This window comes from Mirounga angustirostris, unplaced genomic scaffold (genome assembly GCF_029215605.1).
Source record: "Mirounga angustirostris isolate CCGP_5_RB_7025 unplaced genomic scaffold, mMirAng1.0.hap1 SCAF_8, whole genome shotgun sequence".
NCBI lineage: Eukaryota > Metazoa > Chordata > Mammalia > Carnivora > Phocidae > Mirounga > Mirounga angustirostris.
In genome coordinates, this window is record NW_026991716.1 from 80,049,657 (window position 1) to 80,068,398 (window position 18,742).

The 18,742-nt window shown below is 33.0% G+C and overlaps 1 protein-coding gene across 1 annotated transcript in view; it reads right to left on the reverse strand.

Annotated features, from left to right (window-relative positions):
• Positions 1-18,742, reverse strand: part of EPHA7 (EPH receptor A7) — a 165,644-nt gene that overhangs the window by 12,741 nt on the left and 134,161 nt on the right. Inside the window, exons 6-14 of the mRNA XM_045867237.3 lie at positions 17,944-18,068; positions 15,112-15,295; positions 10,149-10,257; positions 9,436-9,491; positions 5,443-5,568; positions 4,393-4,578; positions 3,718-3,779; positions 1,867-2,076; positions 796-945 (exon numbers count right to left, since the gene is read on the reverse strand). Coding sequence (XP_045723193.2) covers positions 796-945; positions 1,867-2,076; positions 3,718-3,779; positions 4,393-4,578; positions 5,443-5,568; positions 9,436-9,491; positions 10,149-10,257; positions 15,112-15,295; positions 17,944-18,068 — 1,208 coding nt within the window. The remainder of the gene's footprint in view (positions 1-795; positions 946-1,866; positions 2,077-3,717; positions 3,780-4,392; positions 4,579-5,442; positions 5,569-9,435; positions 9,492-10,148; positions 10,258-15,111; positions 15,296-17,943; positions 18,069-18,742) is intronic.

The window sequence follows — 18,742 nt, forward strand, 5'->3', positions numbered from 1 at the left end:
AGTAAGTTGAACTATATGAATCTGCCAGTATTTGAAAGTTTCTGACCTACACAAATGCCAATTTCATAAAATTCAACCTAACAGAAGCAAATATTCACTTGCACTTATGCTATATTATTTCATAAGTGGTCTCTTGGTGTGAGATGTATGCTCCCAAGAACTGCCATCAACTTCTTTTCTCAAAGGCTAACAGCATGTTTTATGCCTTAGTGTGTATCAAGATGCATATTTAATTAAGGGCTAATTTTTTAGGAGTTTCCAAACATACTCCCATTGTGATTACATTCTAAAATATCACTACAAAACCCTTACCAATACTGATCATAACATCTAGTTTGTCTCATGAAATTAAAATTTAATCAAATCAACCAACAATAGATAATTTAAATCCATTTTCTCAGGACATTAAAAGAAAAAGAAAGATAAGCTTTGAAGACAAAACACAGCCTTCCTTCCCCTCCTCTCTGCAAATGATTCTTTTACTCATGTGACTTTCCCACTATAGTGGTGCAAGCACAGCATCATTGCATCATTATCTTTACTAGGAGGACATATCTTTTGTACGCTTCTATTACATCGAGAGGATTTGAGAGAGAAAAAAGAAAAAGCAATTCTTCAAAATGAAATTAATTGAACCACTAATTTATGGTAATTTTTGTGGGAATAACTATGAAAACTCAGCAATCATATTTTTCTAATTCTATAAACGTTTCTTATGAGCCATTACCTACATGTTCCAATAACAATGAGTATTAATATATGAATTCCTTTTTGTTTAACTAGCATAACACCTACATCTTGATTTGACATGTCCCAATAAGGTCTTTCTCCATAAGACATAACTTCCCACATGACTATTCCATAGCTCCATACATCACTGGCTGATGTGAATTTCCGGTATTGGATGGCTTCAGGTGCTGTCCACCTTACTGGAATTTTTCCACCCTGTTATAAAAAGAAATTGGAATTTTAAATATGCATAATAACTTATAAATCATTTATAGCAGAACTATAAAGCTACAGTTAAACACTTGTATATTTGGTTAACAATTCAGCAGTATCCCATCTATCCATCTTGAATCTCTCTAAGTGTATTTAAACCTACTAATCTGTTTTTAAAATGCCATTACAAGTTTTCATTTTTTTTTAAAGATTTTTTATTTATTTATTTGACAGAGAGAGACACAGCGAGAGAGGGAACACAAGCAGGGGGAGTGGGAGAGGGAGAAGCAGGCTTCCCGCAGAGCAGGGAGCCCGATGTGGGACTCGATCCCAGGACCCTGGGATCATGACCTGAGCCGAAGGCAGTCGCTTAACCAACTGAGCCACCCAGGCGCCCCACAAGTTTTCATTTTTAAGGCAACTAAATTTAATGGGCCCTTAGGTGGTCTTAGGGCAAGAGTCTAGTCAAAAGACAATGACAAATTAGGCAACATAACCCTGAAAATGAAATGAAATATGTGGAATTTAACTAAATCCTCATATATTTTCCTTTTTTTCTAATCTCACAAAAGTTGTAAGAATTAGCATAGTTAATATTCTTCTAAAATCTTTATTTAAAATGGGATTATATTTCTCTGCTACAATTACGAGAGCTTGCAACTAGATGTTATTGTATAAAACTGTATAAAATGTATATGAACACCCTGATATAAGACAAGCATGTTGCCATTTTTATCTTACTTCTTCTCTTAGTCTATACCTAGAGTGGAAAAGCAGCAATGATTCTTCTAAAAGGAAAAAACAGCAACAAAAGTCTGAGATCAATTTGCCTCTTTTCTACTGTTTAGTTTCATATTAAGTCTTGCTTTCTTGGTAGGAAAACCTTAGGAAGACAAAGAGGTACGGTAAGAGACTTTTTCTTACAGTTGTCGTATAGACAGCTTCTGGATCGTCCTCTATAACCCGAGACAGGCCGAAATCTGACACTTTACAAACAAGATTGCTGTTGACAAGAATATTGCGAGCTGCAAGGTCCCTGTGAACATATCCCATATCAGCCAAATATCTCATTCCAGCAGCAATTCCTCTCAGCATTCCTACTAACTGAATGACGGTAAATTGCCCATCGTGTTTCTACAGGAAGACAAGAATAAAAGTCCTTTACTGTACTTTCAAAGGGGAAAAAATTGCCATGAAAACTATCTGCACACTAGTCATTTACTATAGTATAATAGGAATTATTAACTAATTTTCTATATAATATAGACATTTGTGAAAAACAAAACAGGTGCTGATTCAACTGGCCTTCAAATAATACAAAATAGAGTTTTGGTAATCATTGAGTGATTTAGATTGATATGTTATTCGTATTGATTAAAAATACTGTCAGGTTATGCAGATCCAAAAGTATACACTGATTTTTGAGTCAAAGTTAGACAACTATGTGTTTTTTTCCACCTGCTAAAAATTATATAAATAATCTAGAAATATATAAAGGGATAGAGACACATATATTAAGATTTTTTTCTCCAGATGATAAAAAAGGGAAAGGAGAAAGTTTTTTATTGAAGATGAAGATAAACTAAGAAGTAGAAAATGGTTATCCTGGCTGACTTTGTTCTCATTTTGTATTTTTCCTTGTTTTGCTGTTGGTGGGAACATTACTTGCAAAAAAGATTCTCTAAAACAGATGCACTAGAAAATGGGATTGAGAGCTCTTTGCAACCAGACTGGCCACCATCTATTTCTAAGCCATTTATTTTTTAAGATTTTATTTATTTATTTGACAGAAAGAGAGCACAAGTAGGCAGAGTGGCAGGCAGAGGGAGAGGGAGAGGGAGAAGCAGGCTCCCCGATGAGCAGAGAGCCCGATGTGGGGCTGGATCCCAGGACCCTGGGATCATGACCCAAGCCGAAGGCCAGTGCTTAACCGACTGAGCCACCCAGAAACTCCTCCAAGCCATTTTTAATTCGCAGATTTCTCCAACTGAATTGTAAATATGTTGCATGAGGATATTGGTTTGAGTTGATAAACTTGCTAGGTGATGCTTTATTCCAAAGAATTGATAGTTATGCATATCATAAAGATACAGAAATAAAAATTTCTCTAAATCTTCTGTTTATAATTTAAGTTGAATGTATCATTACAGATTACATATGATAAAACCATATGTTTTCTTATTCTTTAGACTATTTTCTCCTCTCCATTTGGAAAAATGTTAACATGTGTTTATATTCTTAGGTGAAAAGTCTCAGAGCAAAAATATGTATGTTTATATATTTAGAATGTATTACAAAAATAATCACATATTATTAATTTGCAAAATGTTAGTAATTCTATCTTTTACGTTCAGTGTTCACATAGAAATATGATAGAAATGGTTCCACAGAGCAGAATTGGGATCGTCATGCTGATATTGAATGGTTATCTCACTTTGTAGTCTTCTCTGTATTACCTCTTTGTACTGAAAAGTAAAATGTTACTCTACAACATGTACTCAAATTAAAGGGCTTCTTGTCGGTATCCTCTGTACTTGAGAGACTGTATTAATGAGTACTATTGTTTAAATCACAATGTATCACTTAAGTGCTCTAAAGGATTCTAGTTCATTCCAGACTAGGACTCTGATCTTTAATCTAATCTGCCTTTTTAAAGGCAATTTTCTGATTTGTTAAAGTTTATAATGTTTACATTTTATACTGTAAAAAAATCAAATTATTATAGTGGTAGTATGGATAGTATATTTAGAACGAGAGGATAATTTTGTTACTTACCCTGAGAAATGCATCAAGGGCTCCATTTTCCATGAATTCTATTACTATCATGACTGGTTTCCCTAAAATTAAAAAAAAAAAAATACACACACACATACATATACATATATATATTTATATAAGAAAAAAAGCATTGCTTCAGGAACCATAACCTAAACTTCAGGCTTATTCCCATTCTCACCCTTGATAAAATACGTGGTGCTCTTCTGAAAGGCTGAATGGGTGAGCTGTGAGTGTTTCTAATGTCCCCAGTACTGCCGCTAAACTCAGAGTCTGTTTGGAAGTCTGTCTGGAAGACGGTTATGATTCACAAAGTTAAAGAACAAAGTCAGTGTGTTCTTCTGAGTCCTGATCTCTGAACAAAACTCAGAAAAAATGACACTTGATATAAAGTGTAAAGACTAAAGCATATCACTTTTATGGCTATTGAAGCTGAATGAAAGTATCGGTCACTCCATCTGTCTATCAGATTTATTCTTTAATTCTCATCCTGTCTTCATTTATCCTGATTTCTTTCAGCGGTAGTAACATAAAAGAAGAAGTAGTCCATTATATACCAAGAAAAAACATTTGTTTAGAATATGCAATATATTCATGACTTGTTTTTTTGTTTAGGTACAAAATAACACTAATTTCTGACAGTCCACGTGACAAATGAAATATATCAGTATCTACCTCTTGTAACCACCCCTTCCAAATGGACAACATTTGGGTGGTCAAACTGCCCCATGATGCTTGCTTCACATAAAAAGTCTCTCCTTTGTTTTTCTGTGTAACCAACTTTGAGGGTTTTTATGGCTACTGCAACATCTCTTTTCCCTGGAAGTTTCAAACGACCACTGCAGACTTCTCCAAATTCTCCTGAAGTAATAGAACAGGCAAGTGTATTTTAATTTCAAAAATATTTCTTCTTGCAAAGTAAATGCATAATTCTAAAAATACTGTTAGGCTTTGCTAAACTATCTGTTATACCAACCACTATTTTTTAACTGGATTAACGCAAACTTTTTAAGAAAAAAGCATTTAGATTTGAAGTACAGTATATAATGTACACTGGTGATTAAAGCAGAAGGGCACAGTTGCAAATTCTGAATATTGCTATTGTTTTTACTGTTTGAGAAGCAAATATTTTTTAAAGATTCAAAAGTCTGGAATTCGAATACACCCTGACTGCTAAACATAAGGGAGTTGGGTCCAACATGTATAATTACTATGAAAATATGTTGTATACATAGGAAATAATATTCCTTTTAAATAAGTAACACGAATTAGTTTTCTGCATGGAATGAAACAGCTAACCGATACCTACAAATACATGAGAAAAAGATAAAAATGGAAGCCCAGCAAGAAGATGGTAAATCAAGTAAGAGGAAATGTATATTCCAGCAAAATTCTGGAACATTCTAATTAAAAAAATAAATTACTAAGTCATTTTCTAAACAACAGGCCAGAACTATCATGAAGTAGCTTCCAGTAGAACAATATCTTAAAAATCCAACAGAAGACAAAAGATACACAGGTTTTCTGTGCCATTTGCTTCTTTTTCACTTTTTTTTTTTTTTTTTTTGAGCTCTCATAAACAAGTACAGCCTCATTGCTTCCAACAGTTCAGGTAAATGCAAAAGTTCTATACTTGAGGTATAATTATTTGCTTGTCATTATGATGTATGACTTTCGATCCTGGCTAAATGGAACAGCTGAACAAGGAAGCTACAACAGCCTTACCTGCACCAATCACACGCTCAATTTTAATACAGGAGGCATCTAGCTCCTTGGCGAATTGATGGACAGCTCTATTTGGGTCCTCATAGGTTTCAGGGTCAATGTAGGTTTTGGTGCCTGGAAATTTAACTGTAATGATGTAAGAAAGCATGACTGTGATGAAGCAAAGCACTTATTGTGCAGTCAGCCCAGGAATTTCATTATGCAGAGTGCTCCTTGGAACAGTGAACTTGCTTCCACATCACCTGAGTCACAGCAGTTTTAACAGACTACTTCAGTCTGTTGGCGTATAGGTATTATCTGCAAGCTTCTATAGGTAACATAGGATCCAGCTCATAGGTTACTAACTGAATTGCTTTTCCAGTAAATCAACAAAAGACATCACCAAAATTCTCTGACATGACTCTTATCAGACTGGAGGTTTAATTAAATTCACTGCTATCGTGGCATAGTTCAAGCCATATTGAGGTTTGTAATGGACTTCGAAACACATTTGTAAATCTATCAGTCAGTCAATCAATCAAATTAATACACTGGGAAAAGAAGACATTTCATTTACAGGTAGTCTACTACACTGACAGCAATATTAAAAACATTTAGACATCTTACTTATTCTTTTGATTTATTTTCTTAAAGACCAACCACCGTTGACATATACATAAAATTAGTACAAGATGTGACGGACTGCTATCACAGAATCAGAGAGAAATTTACTAAAGACACAGTTTCATCTTCACCTTGAAGGGCAGTAGAGGCCAGATGTACAAAATGCAGAGTAAAGTTAGAAAATTTACAATATTCCTGGGATCTGCTAACCATGTATGACAGCAATTTGAAAGAGGAATGGTTTATATGAACTTTCAATTATAAGGCTCTGGAAGGAGGTAGCCGATATGCCTCAGAAAAGGTAGTCAAAATTCAAACAACATAGAATCATCTTAAAAGTTAAAATCTTCTTAAAATGCACCCAGAAGCATGCAGGTAACAGATAATGCTAAGTCAACTTTAAATCAAATTCAATTACAATAATGTATTCCAAATCTAATCATTTGGTTAAAGACAAAGATAAGATAGATAGGCATATATTTGGTTATATTAATGCAATAAAAGAATTACACTATATCCTTAAAAAAACTTTATTGTTTTTAACAAAGCCACTGAACAATCTTTTCATTAAATCTTACTATTTTGAGAACAATATATTTCTTTATGTATTACACTGCAGCCTAACTGTGCTATGTCATCACATTCAGTTAAAATTATATTTAAAAAATAAACACATAACAAACAAAAAGAAGCAGAATGTCTAAAGAAAATGGGATTAAAAAATCTTGATTTATTCTGCTGTAGTTGATTGTTTATCCAAAATTGATTGTCTTAAACAATTATTGTTGCAGTTTATAAAACTGACAGATGCTCATTTGTTACTAAAGCTGAACATGAAAAAAAAAAACACAAGAAGAAAAGAGAGAGGGGATAGAAAGAGAAAAGAGAGAAGAAGGAGTACAGGGAAGAGGGGGGGAAGAGAAAAAGAGAGAAGGGAAGAAAACAATAGGTTAACCTCCTAGATTGGCAGGCAGATGGAGAATGAGCCATCTTCTCCCTGTTTATTCTTTCTTTCTTTCTTTGTTTTTTTGGTTTTGTTTTGTGATAAGGGAGCTAGATTGGAGGTAACCTTCTGCATCTCAAATGGGTCTCTGATGGTTCTTTATTCAAGCTGTCATAAAACATTTTGACAGGCCAGAGCAATTTTGGCATAAAAACATGAAATACTGCCCAGCTTGGATTCAAAGACATTGTTGGAAGAAATGGTAGGAGGAAACAAAATGTAAATTGGAATTGCTTCACTAAACTTCTCTATTGTGTTTATGTCTTTAAATGTAGCACTTGGGGCCATGGAGAATTGAGGGCGCATGATACAAATGACTGGACATTCTATTAAATGCAGTGCTCTAAAAGCTAGTTAAATGGTTGCTTTCATGTTTCTGTAAAAATTCAATCTGGTGTCTTAGCACCTAAGAAAATTGTCTGTATGCTAACAAAATAAAAGGACACCAACTTGTAAATAGCTGGTGACCATAGCTTTGTACTTTACGTATTGTAGATACAGCTATAAAAATCAAATAAAATGCCTGGTACTCATCAAATGACAAGAAAAGATATCTCTGTAAAAAAGGTGATTCGAAAATGTCAAGCATTTACCACGATAGGATATTGTTAAGTGCACTTTAGTTTTTCATTATTCATTTAAAAATGGATGTTTTAAAATAAGGAAAACATTAACATAATTTCTGAATAGTCTGGTTTGTTGCTTCTCTTAATTTAAGAGTACGAGCTTTTTTGTGTTTTAATATCTCATTTACATTTCTCATGAGTGTTAAATATCTTAAAACCACCATTGATATTTTGTTCTGGAGATGAAAACTGTTTTTATATATCAAGTTTATCTTGTCTATGTCAGCAAGTAAGACATGCAGCTCTATTTTTCTCTGATTACAAAATTGATGTCAAATGTAAAAAAAGCAAATGGTATCAAAATATTAAAACTGAGTTGATGACAATTTAGCATAAGGCTATACAACATGTTTTAGATAAGCCATGTTTCAATTTACCTTCTGCATTAACCTGAAAGCTAAAAGCAAATAAGCTAAAATGTATTTGATAATTTGGGGATGTCTCAGATATACTCAGTAAAGGAAAGAAAAGTGACATACTGATGAAGGTAAAAGATTCTGTCATCAAATTATTCATAAAATGGGTAGAATTGGGCATTTTAGGAACTAGAGGTTACTCGTCTAGACACATTTTAAACTAGATATAAATTTTAGGCATTCATGTTTCGATTTGCTCCTTCCCGTTGGGAAAGTGTTACAAATATTCTCTCATGTTGTGAAAGAGAAAAAAATGTAACCTCCATTTTTTCTGTGTATCTCATCACTGATAATAATAGTAACGATAATAACAGTGCTCACAATTTGTGTCTTTAAACCACACATTTTCTTGATTGATGTTTATACATTTTTGTGACTTTCGGATGGGTACATGACAATATCTTCTTAGATACTGACAAAGTAATTTGATAAATAACACAATGATCGATGTAATTCTTAGGTCAATTAGGAAATCTATCTATCCATGAGAAATTTTAGCAAATATTATGCTACCAAGAAAAATAATAAATACAATTGTCTTTTAATATTTGCAAGAATTAACAATAAAAACAATGGGTTTGGATAAGAACATCATTAATTGTCCGAACTCAAATCATATGATCGTGAGGTTTTTACTTTGGCTGCATGAAGTAATAACATTTATTTGCATAGCTCTCAATTTTTGTCCTGGCTATCCACATTGCAACAGGAATACGATTAATGCAGAGGGGCATCTATTTTCTTTGGTTTCCAAAGATCTCTTCTGAATATGATTTCTAAAATCAACTTTTAAGAATCAGGTAACCCAAATCCACAGAAAAACAGTGGAGGGTTGAATCCTATTATTAGGAAATTGATATCAGGGGAACTATCTATCCGACAGACAATGTATAGTAGCTGAAGAGAAAGAGGCTCCATAGCTTTGTCTTTCATGGTAGCATCACTCATTGGGTGGGAAAACAAGGCTCTGCCCTTCTACTTCTAAATGAATTCCTTAGCTAGAATACAGGCCATGCAACTTGTAATGGATTTTTGTTAGAATGGTATGAAACACTGGGGCAAAGTTTGCAAAAGGAAAAATCGTGACATAAAAGCAGCTAAATATCCTGCAGTAGTATTAAAATTTCTTGTGAGAGATTACATTTCTCAATCTATTTTATGTTTTTAAAATTCACATCATATGATTTTCATTCTAAATATCTTGTTCAAATGCTTTAAAGCAACATTTTGACCTCATTACGTACTTTGAAGCATGAGACATTAGGAATTTATTCATACCGATGCTAACAACCAGGTGCCTGTATTAATTGGGGTACATAATAATAAAGAAAAGCCAAACACTTACAATGAAAGTAAAGCTCTTCATCCCCTTCTTGGTCAGCTTTGCTATAACCACAATGCCTAGAAAAAAATCAGATTTGTGATGATCTCAATCAATGATCTTACTTTATATATTTAAAATTCAATATAACATACCTTAATTCTTTGACAACATGCTAGTTAGAGCAATAAACAAAATACAAAATATTCCTGTCCATAGTTACGAACTCATTGATAGTAATGTAGTAACTCATATGATTAAAAAATTGATAGAATATAAAGTCTTTGTGTGAGATAATGTAGAAGGAACATACTTCATAGATTTAGATTTATCAGTGAGTGAATATTTGCTTTTTTTTTTTTCCTCTGAAAAACAACAGCGACAACAATGGATTCTAAATGGTCTCCACTGACCAGTAACTAAATGCATACACCTTTTCCCAGCTATCTCCTATATTTATGATGAAAACCTAACTAAAAGTAACGAATAAAAATACACCCAATAGAAATTACAACACTCATTGCTCTTAAACTAAAGGCAGTGAATGATTAAGCTCACACTGTATTTTGACCTTGGGAGAAGGGAAATTTATTGACCTTTAATATTTCATATCAGACAAAGGGTGTTTGCATTTACTTACTAACATTCTAATACACTAAATAGTAAGTAATAGGCTGACATAATTCTGTAAAATCAACACATTCTGTGGTAAAGATTAGAACAAATTTGTGTTCCACCTTCTTCCAATGATGAAGCCAAAGACCATGAACACCAAAATGATGGTCCCTGCCACAGCCACCACGGCAATTATAATAACAGGATTCTGTTCACTGGAGACGGCTGTCGCTGGAAAGAGAGAAAACAGGCTCAGAAACACTCAACACCATGTAAGAACTTGAGAGGGTAAACAAAATCTTATGAATAAGAGATATCTATGCTTTTTAATTCACCTCTAATTTTAAATAAAGGTATTATATTGTAATAATATAATTAATATAACATATTAAATAAGTGCTTATTTTTTGCATTTTAAGGGCATGGTAAGGACAATACTTTCATCTATTTTATATTCCTCAGCTATAAAAGACACTTGTAAAATGCCTTATCGAATGGCTATCCCCTGCTTAGTTGTTGAAAACTTAGTTATGAAACAACAGACAGGAATCTTTGATCTATAATCGTTATTAGATCTTCATTTTTTTTCCCCAGCAAGGTATTCGATCTCTGTGTCTCTTTTTCTGATATGTGAAAAAGGAAACAAAACATATACTCCGTATGTTTCAAAGCCTCTTAAGTGCTTTATCTAGCATATTATCAATATAAAGTAAAAATCATCATGGAATCATAGTAAATCATCCTGATTTTGTAATGCACCATAATTCAGGAAAAAGATGAGCAGAAGTATTTGTACTAGTTTGACAAAGTATGCTATACACATATTTGAGAGTTTAAGATTACAGAGGAGGTAGGCTATTTACAAAAGAGCAAACTTCCTGCAAGTACTTTAAAAAACATTTTAGCATTATCTAATTGCAGATACTTCCTGTAGAAGGCTAAGTGATTCTTCTATGCTTATTAGGACAAGCCCAGTTGGACCTTTCTGGGAGTCTCTTTGGGAGCAGTATGTGCTTATATGTCCTTTAAAGCAGGCCCTGATTCCGATTCGTCATCAAGTCACATGGCCTTCTCACTTCCATTTTTCCAAATTAGTAAAGTTCTACTTATATGATAATCATAACTGTCATATTTTCCCCAGAGTATTATATTTTCAATACCAGTACAGATTTCATAAAACAATCAAAGGAGTATAAAAACAGTGAGAATGTGTAGTCCAACAAATGATCCGGTTGCAAATATCATTTAATATACAATGTCAAACTAATATAGTTTGCTTATTGCTGAAGCAATCAACAGGTGTAATCTTTAATATAAGGCAGGATGGAAAATACTACTCCTTGGTGGTGGCAAGGGACTGGGTCTCCAGGGCAGTACATTATACGTAGGCAGAGTATGTCTTGCTATAATAGGCAGCATAGAGTTTTTTCTGATTGGGCCCTTCTCTATTTATCTATGTTTTCCTCTTGACAACTCATTTCTTAATTTTGTATACCTATGCTAAACTAACTGTAGATAGAGCTTATATCAAAAAACAGTGAAGTAGCTCCAGTGTAATAGTTTCTGAACAAAGGTATATACACTCCCTAATTCAGCACCTGCTGATTTGCTCCCTGAGGGAATTACACAATGGGGGGAGGGTGGGAAAAAGAAAACTTTTAGGCTTCAATTTCTGAATTGCAGCCTATTATTATTCGACAACAAAAAAAGATTTCAAGGTTTTTTTTTTTTTTTTTTTTGGTTTGGTTTGATTATTTTAAATTTTATCTGTCTTTATATATATATATATAAAATCTCTCTCTCTATATATATATATTTCTGTCTATATATATTTCTACATATATATCTAGATATCAAGAGAGAGAAAAAAGAACAGAGTAGTTCTGTTCTTAAGGGAGGAAAATATTATACGTGTATGTGTAGAAATTGTTTCCATTCAATCAATGTGCCCCATGGGTCTAATTCTTTGCTTGTCTTAGGCTCAGTTCTGCCTTAGCATCAGAAACAGAACTCCAGTGAGGAAACAGAACTCCAATGAGAAAACTGAACTCAGGTGAATGATGATTAGAATTTGTGAATATTTATACATTTTTATATATAGTCAGGGTCACACTTTAATATTTCCACAGTCAACCTTTATGGTTAATATTTTCATCTCTTTCATGGGTAATAAATTTTAAAAGTAATTTGTAAGTGCCATAATCATCACATCATGGTTTTAAAATTGTAAAAACAGTAGTATTGACTCTGAAGAGATGGGGATTTTAGGATATATGTGCAATGGAATAATCTGTTTAATTTCCCTCTTCAAACACTGCTCAAAGGACCTCAGGTGGCATGTTCATTTTTTCCCTCCTTCCAAGCACAGTGAATCACTGTTTCCTGACACTCTGATAGGATTGGGTCATGCACTCCAATGCTTAATTGTATGGCAGAATTTGTATACAAGTCTCTCTCCTTCACTGTACTTTAAACAGAGCATAATTGTGTTGTGTGCCTCTCCACAACCCTAATTCTTAGCGCAGTACCTTGTGCTAAGTCAGCAGTTCTCAAAGGGTGGTCTGGAAACCTGAGGGTCCCTCAAGAGCTTTCCAGGGGATCTGCAGGGTCAAAAGTATTTTCTATGATATGATGTTATTTGCCTTTTCTCACTCTCATATGCTCACAGGTGCACAGTTGAGTTTTTCCAGAAGTTACATGAAATGTGAAAACATCATTACTCTGATGGCTAATGAAATGTGTGTTTGTGTGTTTTAAAGTTTTCTCAGTTTTAATTTCTAATGGTGAATATTGATAGATATAATCCAAATAATCAAAATCTCTTTGGAGATCCTCAGTATTTTTTTAATAGAACAAAAGCTTGAGAATGGCTGTGCTAAATAATATAAGCTGACTTGAGACTTTCCGTGTGTACTCTGTGTACATTAACATAGGTAATACTAAGAATACCATTGAGTTAGATATGACTATGCTAGCAATTAGGGTACATGAGCTCATGCAAAGTCTCACAACTGGATGTGGAAGAACTGAGATGTGAAACCGGGAATATGTCTCCTAGCACTGACTGATAGTGGCAATCTGTTCCATGTTGATGACTGTGAGGTCTTCATTCCCTGCTTATTTACTGAGTGCCTTCTATGTGTCAAGTACTGATAGTAGGAACTGGCGAGACAATAGCAAGGAAGACATATGGATCGTTCCTTCATCAACTTTACAATCCAGTGGAAAATAATAGTGTGATGATAAAAATCCCTAGTTCTTTCTAATGCAAAAATCTAGTTTTAACATTCACTTCATGTGATCATTCGGGCTTACTACTGCATCTTACTCTCTTTGAATCTTAGTTGCTTAATTTTTTAAATAATGAAAATGACATCTATGAATCTCAGGAATCAATAAAAAATAGTTTGGCCCAATATTCTCAATTTACGAAGTCAGCACAATGCACAAATTCATTTTGAAAGTTTTCAAACTTAGAGGTTTAACTGATAAAAATAATTAGGTAAATGTGAGATAACTAATTAATGTGTAAAACAAGTTTAAGCTACTCATTAGAATATAATAAAACATCATTTAAGGTGTTTTATTATATGAGAAATCACAAAGTAATGTCATGAGATCAGTCTAAATCGAAAACTACCAGGACACATCTGATTCAAGACCACTCAAATGTTCAAATGTTGAAAACTTAATGTAAAACGCTTTAATTTTTTGTGGCCATTGGTCTTAGATGTTCTCACTTTTAATCTTAGATACTCCATTTTAAAAAGATAATAAAGAATAATGGTGTTAAGTTTATCACACAAAATCATGTGAAATCTTTTCAATTGATGTCTCTGTGTCTATAATTCTATATAAATGACTTATATTTCAAATTTATTTCAATGTATGTTTTATTATTTGAGGTTCTGAGAGTTACTGCTTAATTTAAAAACACAGCAAAATATTTTGAAAGAAGAATACGGTTAGCAAACTTAACGAGCATTTGCGGATCAAAGAATATTTGCTCATTTTAAAAGAGCTATAAAAATATTTTTCTGAAGTCAAAATAACCAATAAAAATTGTACTGATTTAGTTTACTTAAAAACTTTTTATTAAAAATTGAGGAAAGAAAAATCACATAATATATTTTAATCCATCTTTGTTTAGAATTATGTGGGAAGACTACACTGGTAAGAGGACAAGATAACAGCTGGGTGAACCCTGTGCCTGGGCAGTAACATCAGGAGAAATCAAGAACTCCAAAATACAGAAACGCACCCTGATTCCTCAGCTAATGGAAGAACAACCAGCATAGCACTCAAGCTGGGACACACATACATCTGCTTATTTGTGGTTCACTATAGAGACATGCGCTGTTGTTATGTTCTGTGGAATTACAAAACAAACAAAATGATAAAGGGGATTCAAGATACTGGTGATGTTCAATTTTTAGGCTGAATGGTTGATACAGAGATAATCATTTAATTATTATTCTTAATATTTCACATATACTTTGAATATATTCTCTAGGATGCTTGAAATATTTTATAAAAGATGAAAAGGGATGATAAAAATAAATACAACTTTTAAGATCTTCTTTATGAACTGCAATTTTTGAAATCATTGATAAAAAATCAAGTAGCTTAAATTAACACAGATTTTTATAGATCATCTTTCCCTGGCCCACCCTGTGTATATATCCTGGCTTCATTTTGGGGTTTCTGTGAAGGAGTACCTTTGATGGACACAACCAGAGTAATATGGCTTTGGGTTCTACAAAAACAGCTTGTGTCAATACACAATTGAACAAATCCTGTTTCTATTTCTGGCTTCATCTTCTCCAAAAAAAAAACACCAAAAAACAAAAAACAAAAACCCAGTGTGAATTAAAGAGACTGATATAAATGATGAGATTCTAACACCGAGAAACAAAACAGCGAATTTTAAATTGTTATTCTGTATAACCTTTACAAAGTACATAATTATGCATATATATTCACCTTTAAATATAAAAATAATCTTGAACCAAATTATCTTCCTCAATATTGGAAATAATATGACAGTTATAGAGAATAAGAATCCAAACCAGAGGCGGTAATTACCTTCAAACATTTTACCTGTAGCTTCCTCTAGGGTAGCAACATCAAGTCTGGGGCTGTAATTTCCATAACCAGCAGCAGTAAAAGCCCGAATCTGGAAAACATACACTGTTCCTGGCTTCAGGTTATTAATGGAAGCTGAAGTGGACTTGGTTTTTACTGTTGAATAGGTCCGTTCCCTTTGATCCTAGAAACAATATATTCAGGGGATATTTAATTGTAATTGCAACCAGGCAATCTGACAGCCAATTCTTGCAATTTATTTCAATTTGCTGCATTGTTTTTATAAAGGTCTACATTGTACCCCGTGGAATATTGTAACATTGAGTTGTTTCTAAGATAATATAAAGTGGAAATGCGAACACATGCCTTTGTTCTATAAATTTCAAAGAGAAATAATTTTGTTAAACCATTTATATGTTTTGAGCTTTTGCTTTGTTGGTAGGGGCACAGTGGCAAGAACTATTTAGCCATAAATATAATCAAATGTCCTATTGACCAAAACCCGGGTACGCTTGTAAAATCTATGGCTTAGTAGAAGTCTTCTCTTCATAGTGTAGTCTTTTAATACTTTTCCTGAATGTTATTCAGCAAGCAAAAGGCTATATGCGAAAAATGAAGAAAGGTATTAAATCAAGAAATTTAGCTAATACCACTACCATACTAACATATCAATTGCTTTCATTAAAAACTACATTTCTCAGAGGATAAAACCACTTTTACAAAACAGTATTTAATAGAATATTTTAAATTAAAACTATCAATATAAAAGTTAAAGTACTGTATAACTTATGGTTTGGCAATATTTTAAACATCTCTTAGTTCAATTTTCCTCATTTTTCATGAAAACTGAGGCTTGCAGAGTTTAAAAATGTGTTTATCATATTATATATGATATGACTAAGTATGAAATAATTATAAAAATTCAAGAATAGAAAAACCTCCATCAAAACAATATCCAAATGAATAAAAATTTAAAGCTTAATTGATATGACTCTAATGGGCTTTTTATTAAAAAAGCTATAAAAACTACCCATCAAAATACACAATTTTAGACAGTTTCTTATTTGTTCTATAATAAATAGCGGTGCTCAACTATGACAATAAAACTATTCATTAAAATCTGAAAATGTCAGTCTGGTTGTTTGATTTGCCTTCACACCGGTATTTGCAAAAGTTTAAATAAATCTATACTTAAACTGTATTTAGCGAAGCTGATTTGTGATTGTCTTAATTATAATCATTTATAAAAATGATTGTTGATATTATAAATATATACTTATCTCAAATAAAAGAACAAGGCATAACTGATATTAGATGACATAATATCTAGAGATCACATGCTTACATATGTTACAATGCAATATATTATTCTGTTCTAATAATTGCCTAATTTGTAAGTTCAGCAAATGCGGATACATTCTGTTTTTGTCATGCAAAATAGAAAAGAAACTATTTGAACAAATTTAATCCAGACTATGGATGTGCAAAATATTTCCTTGCACTGTCAGAAACTTTACTCTCATTTACCCCGTACCATATTTTTAAAATGTATTTCATTGCTTTTGAAATCTGATGAAATTCCAGAAGGGACTGACTATAAACTCTTAAGAGCTCACTGGAAAACAGACATAACAAAACCAACAGTAAAAATAAGGATTCCCTCAGAAACACATTTGATGGGGCAAGGAATGTATTTCCTGGTACAAAAATAAGGTATTTAAAATGTAACTTTGGCATTGGAAGTCATGAATTCATAATGAAAATAACAAGCAAAAATATTGTAAACTTAATCTGAACATTGAAACTAATCTTAAACTGTTTTTTCTTCAAAGGGAAAAAATGTATCTATTGCCAATGCACTATATGCATTTAAATTAATCAATCAAGTCAATTCAGCCTCCAAGATTTTCCAAAGCTTGGCTCCTATTTTGAAATTCTGTCTAAATGGTTAAAATGGCTATGTATATATATTACAGCACTTTAGCTAACTTACTGAAGTCAATAAGTAACCCTTGTATTAATAACATTAATATTAATTACTAATATTAATATTAGTAATAGTAATGGTTTCTGTGTTTCATACCTTGAACCAGGTCTTTCTGTGAAGTGGAGCCTATATAATAATTTGTAAACAGGGTCCCCACCCTCCTCCAGATGGGTCAGCAATAAAGGCACTCATACATTCAATTATATCACTATTTACTAAAATTCAGCCATTATGAAGGAACTAAAGGGCAGCATTTGGGTTTTAGCCATCCTATTTTTCATGGAGAAAGGAATGTGAAGAAGTGGTAGATATGATTAGTATGAAATAGATAGAATAAATTTCAGGAGGAATTTAAAGGAGCGGGATATCATCATTTGATTCTGAAATTTGGAGAAACTACATTATTTATTACGGAAAATATTTTTATTTGTTCAAATTACTAAATTATTTGAGGCCACCATCATTATCAATGAAACCACATAAATAAAAGACATCATTAAGGGCCCAAGCTGAGATCCTAAAAGAACCATTTTTCAGAAAATGCGTTGGGCTGCGTGGTCCTATGGTACTAACACATTCTACATCTAATTATTATATCAAAAATTGAACAAATATACTACTAATGGGATATTCTCCTTTGTGTAACCCAGAAACTTAATACCCAGAAATCATAATTATAATGATGAGCCTGAGATGCAAGAGGACGGTTATTAAAAATGGCTAAAACTAACTCTGAATTTCAAAACAGCTCCAAACAGTTGGCATAATGACCAAGTTTAGTCTGCAGTGCAGTAGGATGACATGAGATACATCGGCTGCACATTTCAGCTGTTCTTAGCACTTACTTTCTCGTAATACTTGATTTCATATTCGGTGATGACTCCATTGGGATGCTCTGGCTCCTGCCAGGAAAGCTCGACACTTCGCTGCAGCACCCTCTCCTTCATCACTCCGCTCACTTGCGAGGGAGCTGTTTGGACAAGACATGTCAATAAACAATGAGAAAATTCACTGGATGCCTCAAATCAAATGTCACAACTGATCAGTCCCATGCTGTGCCAGTTTCATTAAGGTAAAAGAAAGCACCTTTTCATAGCTCACAATTCAGAAGCTAATGAATATTCAAACAGGACCTTATTACTGTTCATAAACCTTAATAGAAATTTAAATTAAAGTGCAAACAGCAGAAGATAGCATTGTTCAAGTTAGTGAAAAATGGAAATGATGGGGCTGAGAATGACAATTAAGCAAATGAATGCTAATTAAGGCTACAAAATATGATTTCAGATTAATCTCCAGTGATAAACTAAGTCCAAATATTTACTTCACATGCAGTGGCAATACACTTTTTAAAAGAAAAAATAGTTTAATACTGTGTAAGAAAAAATTATAGAAATGGCTACTTTAGTCTTCAATTAAAGGGATCACACTTTTTAAAAATGTTTTTAGGTTTTAACTGTGTGTGTGTGTGTTTGTGCGTGTGTGTGTGTGTGTATTACCAAAGAATTCCAATTAACCTTGGGATAAATTTTTTACACTTCATTAGGTCAAGATGCAAGAGAACGCTAAAGCTGCCGCTATTTAAATGTGTGTGAACACACCCCCCCACACACACATACAGACTCTTGCACATGTAATTTCTGT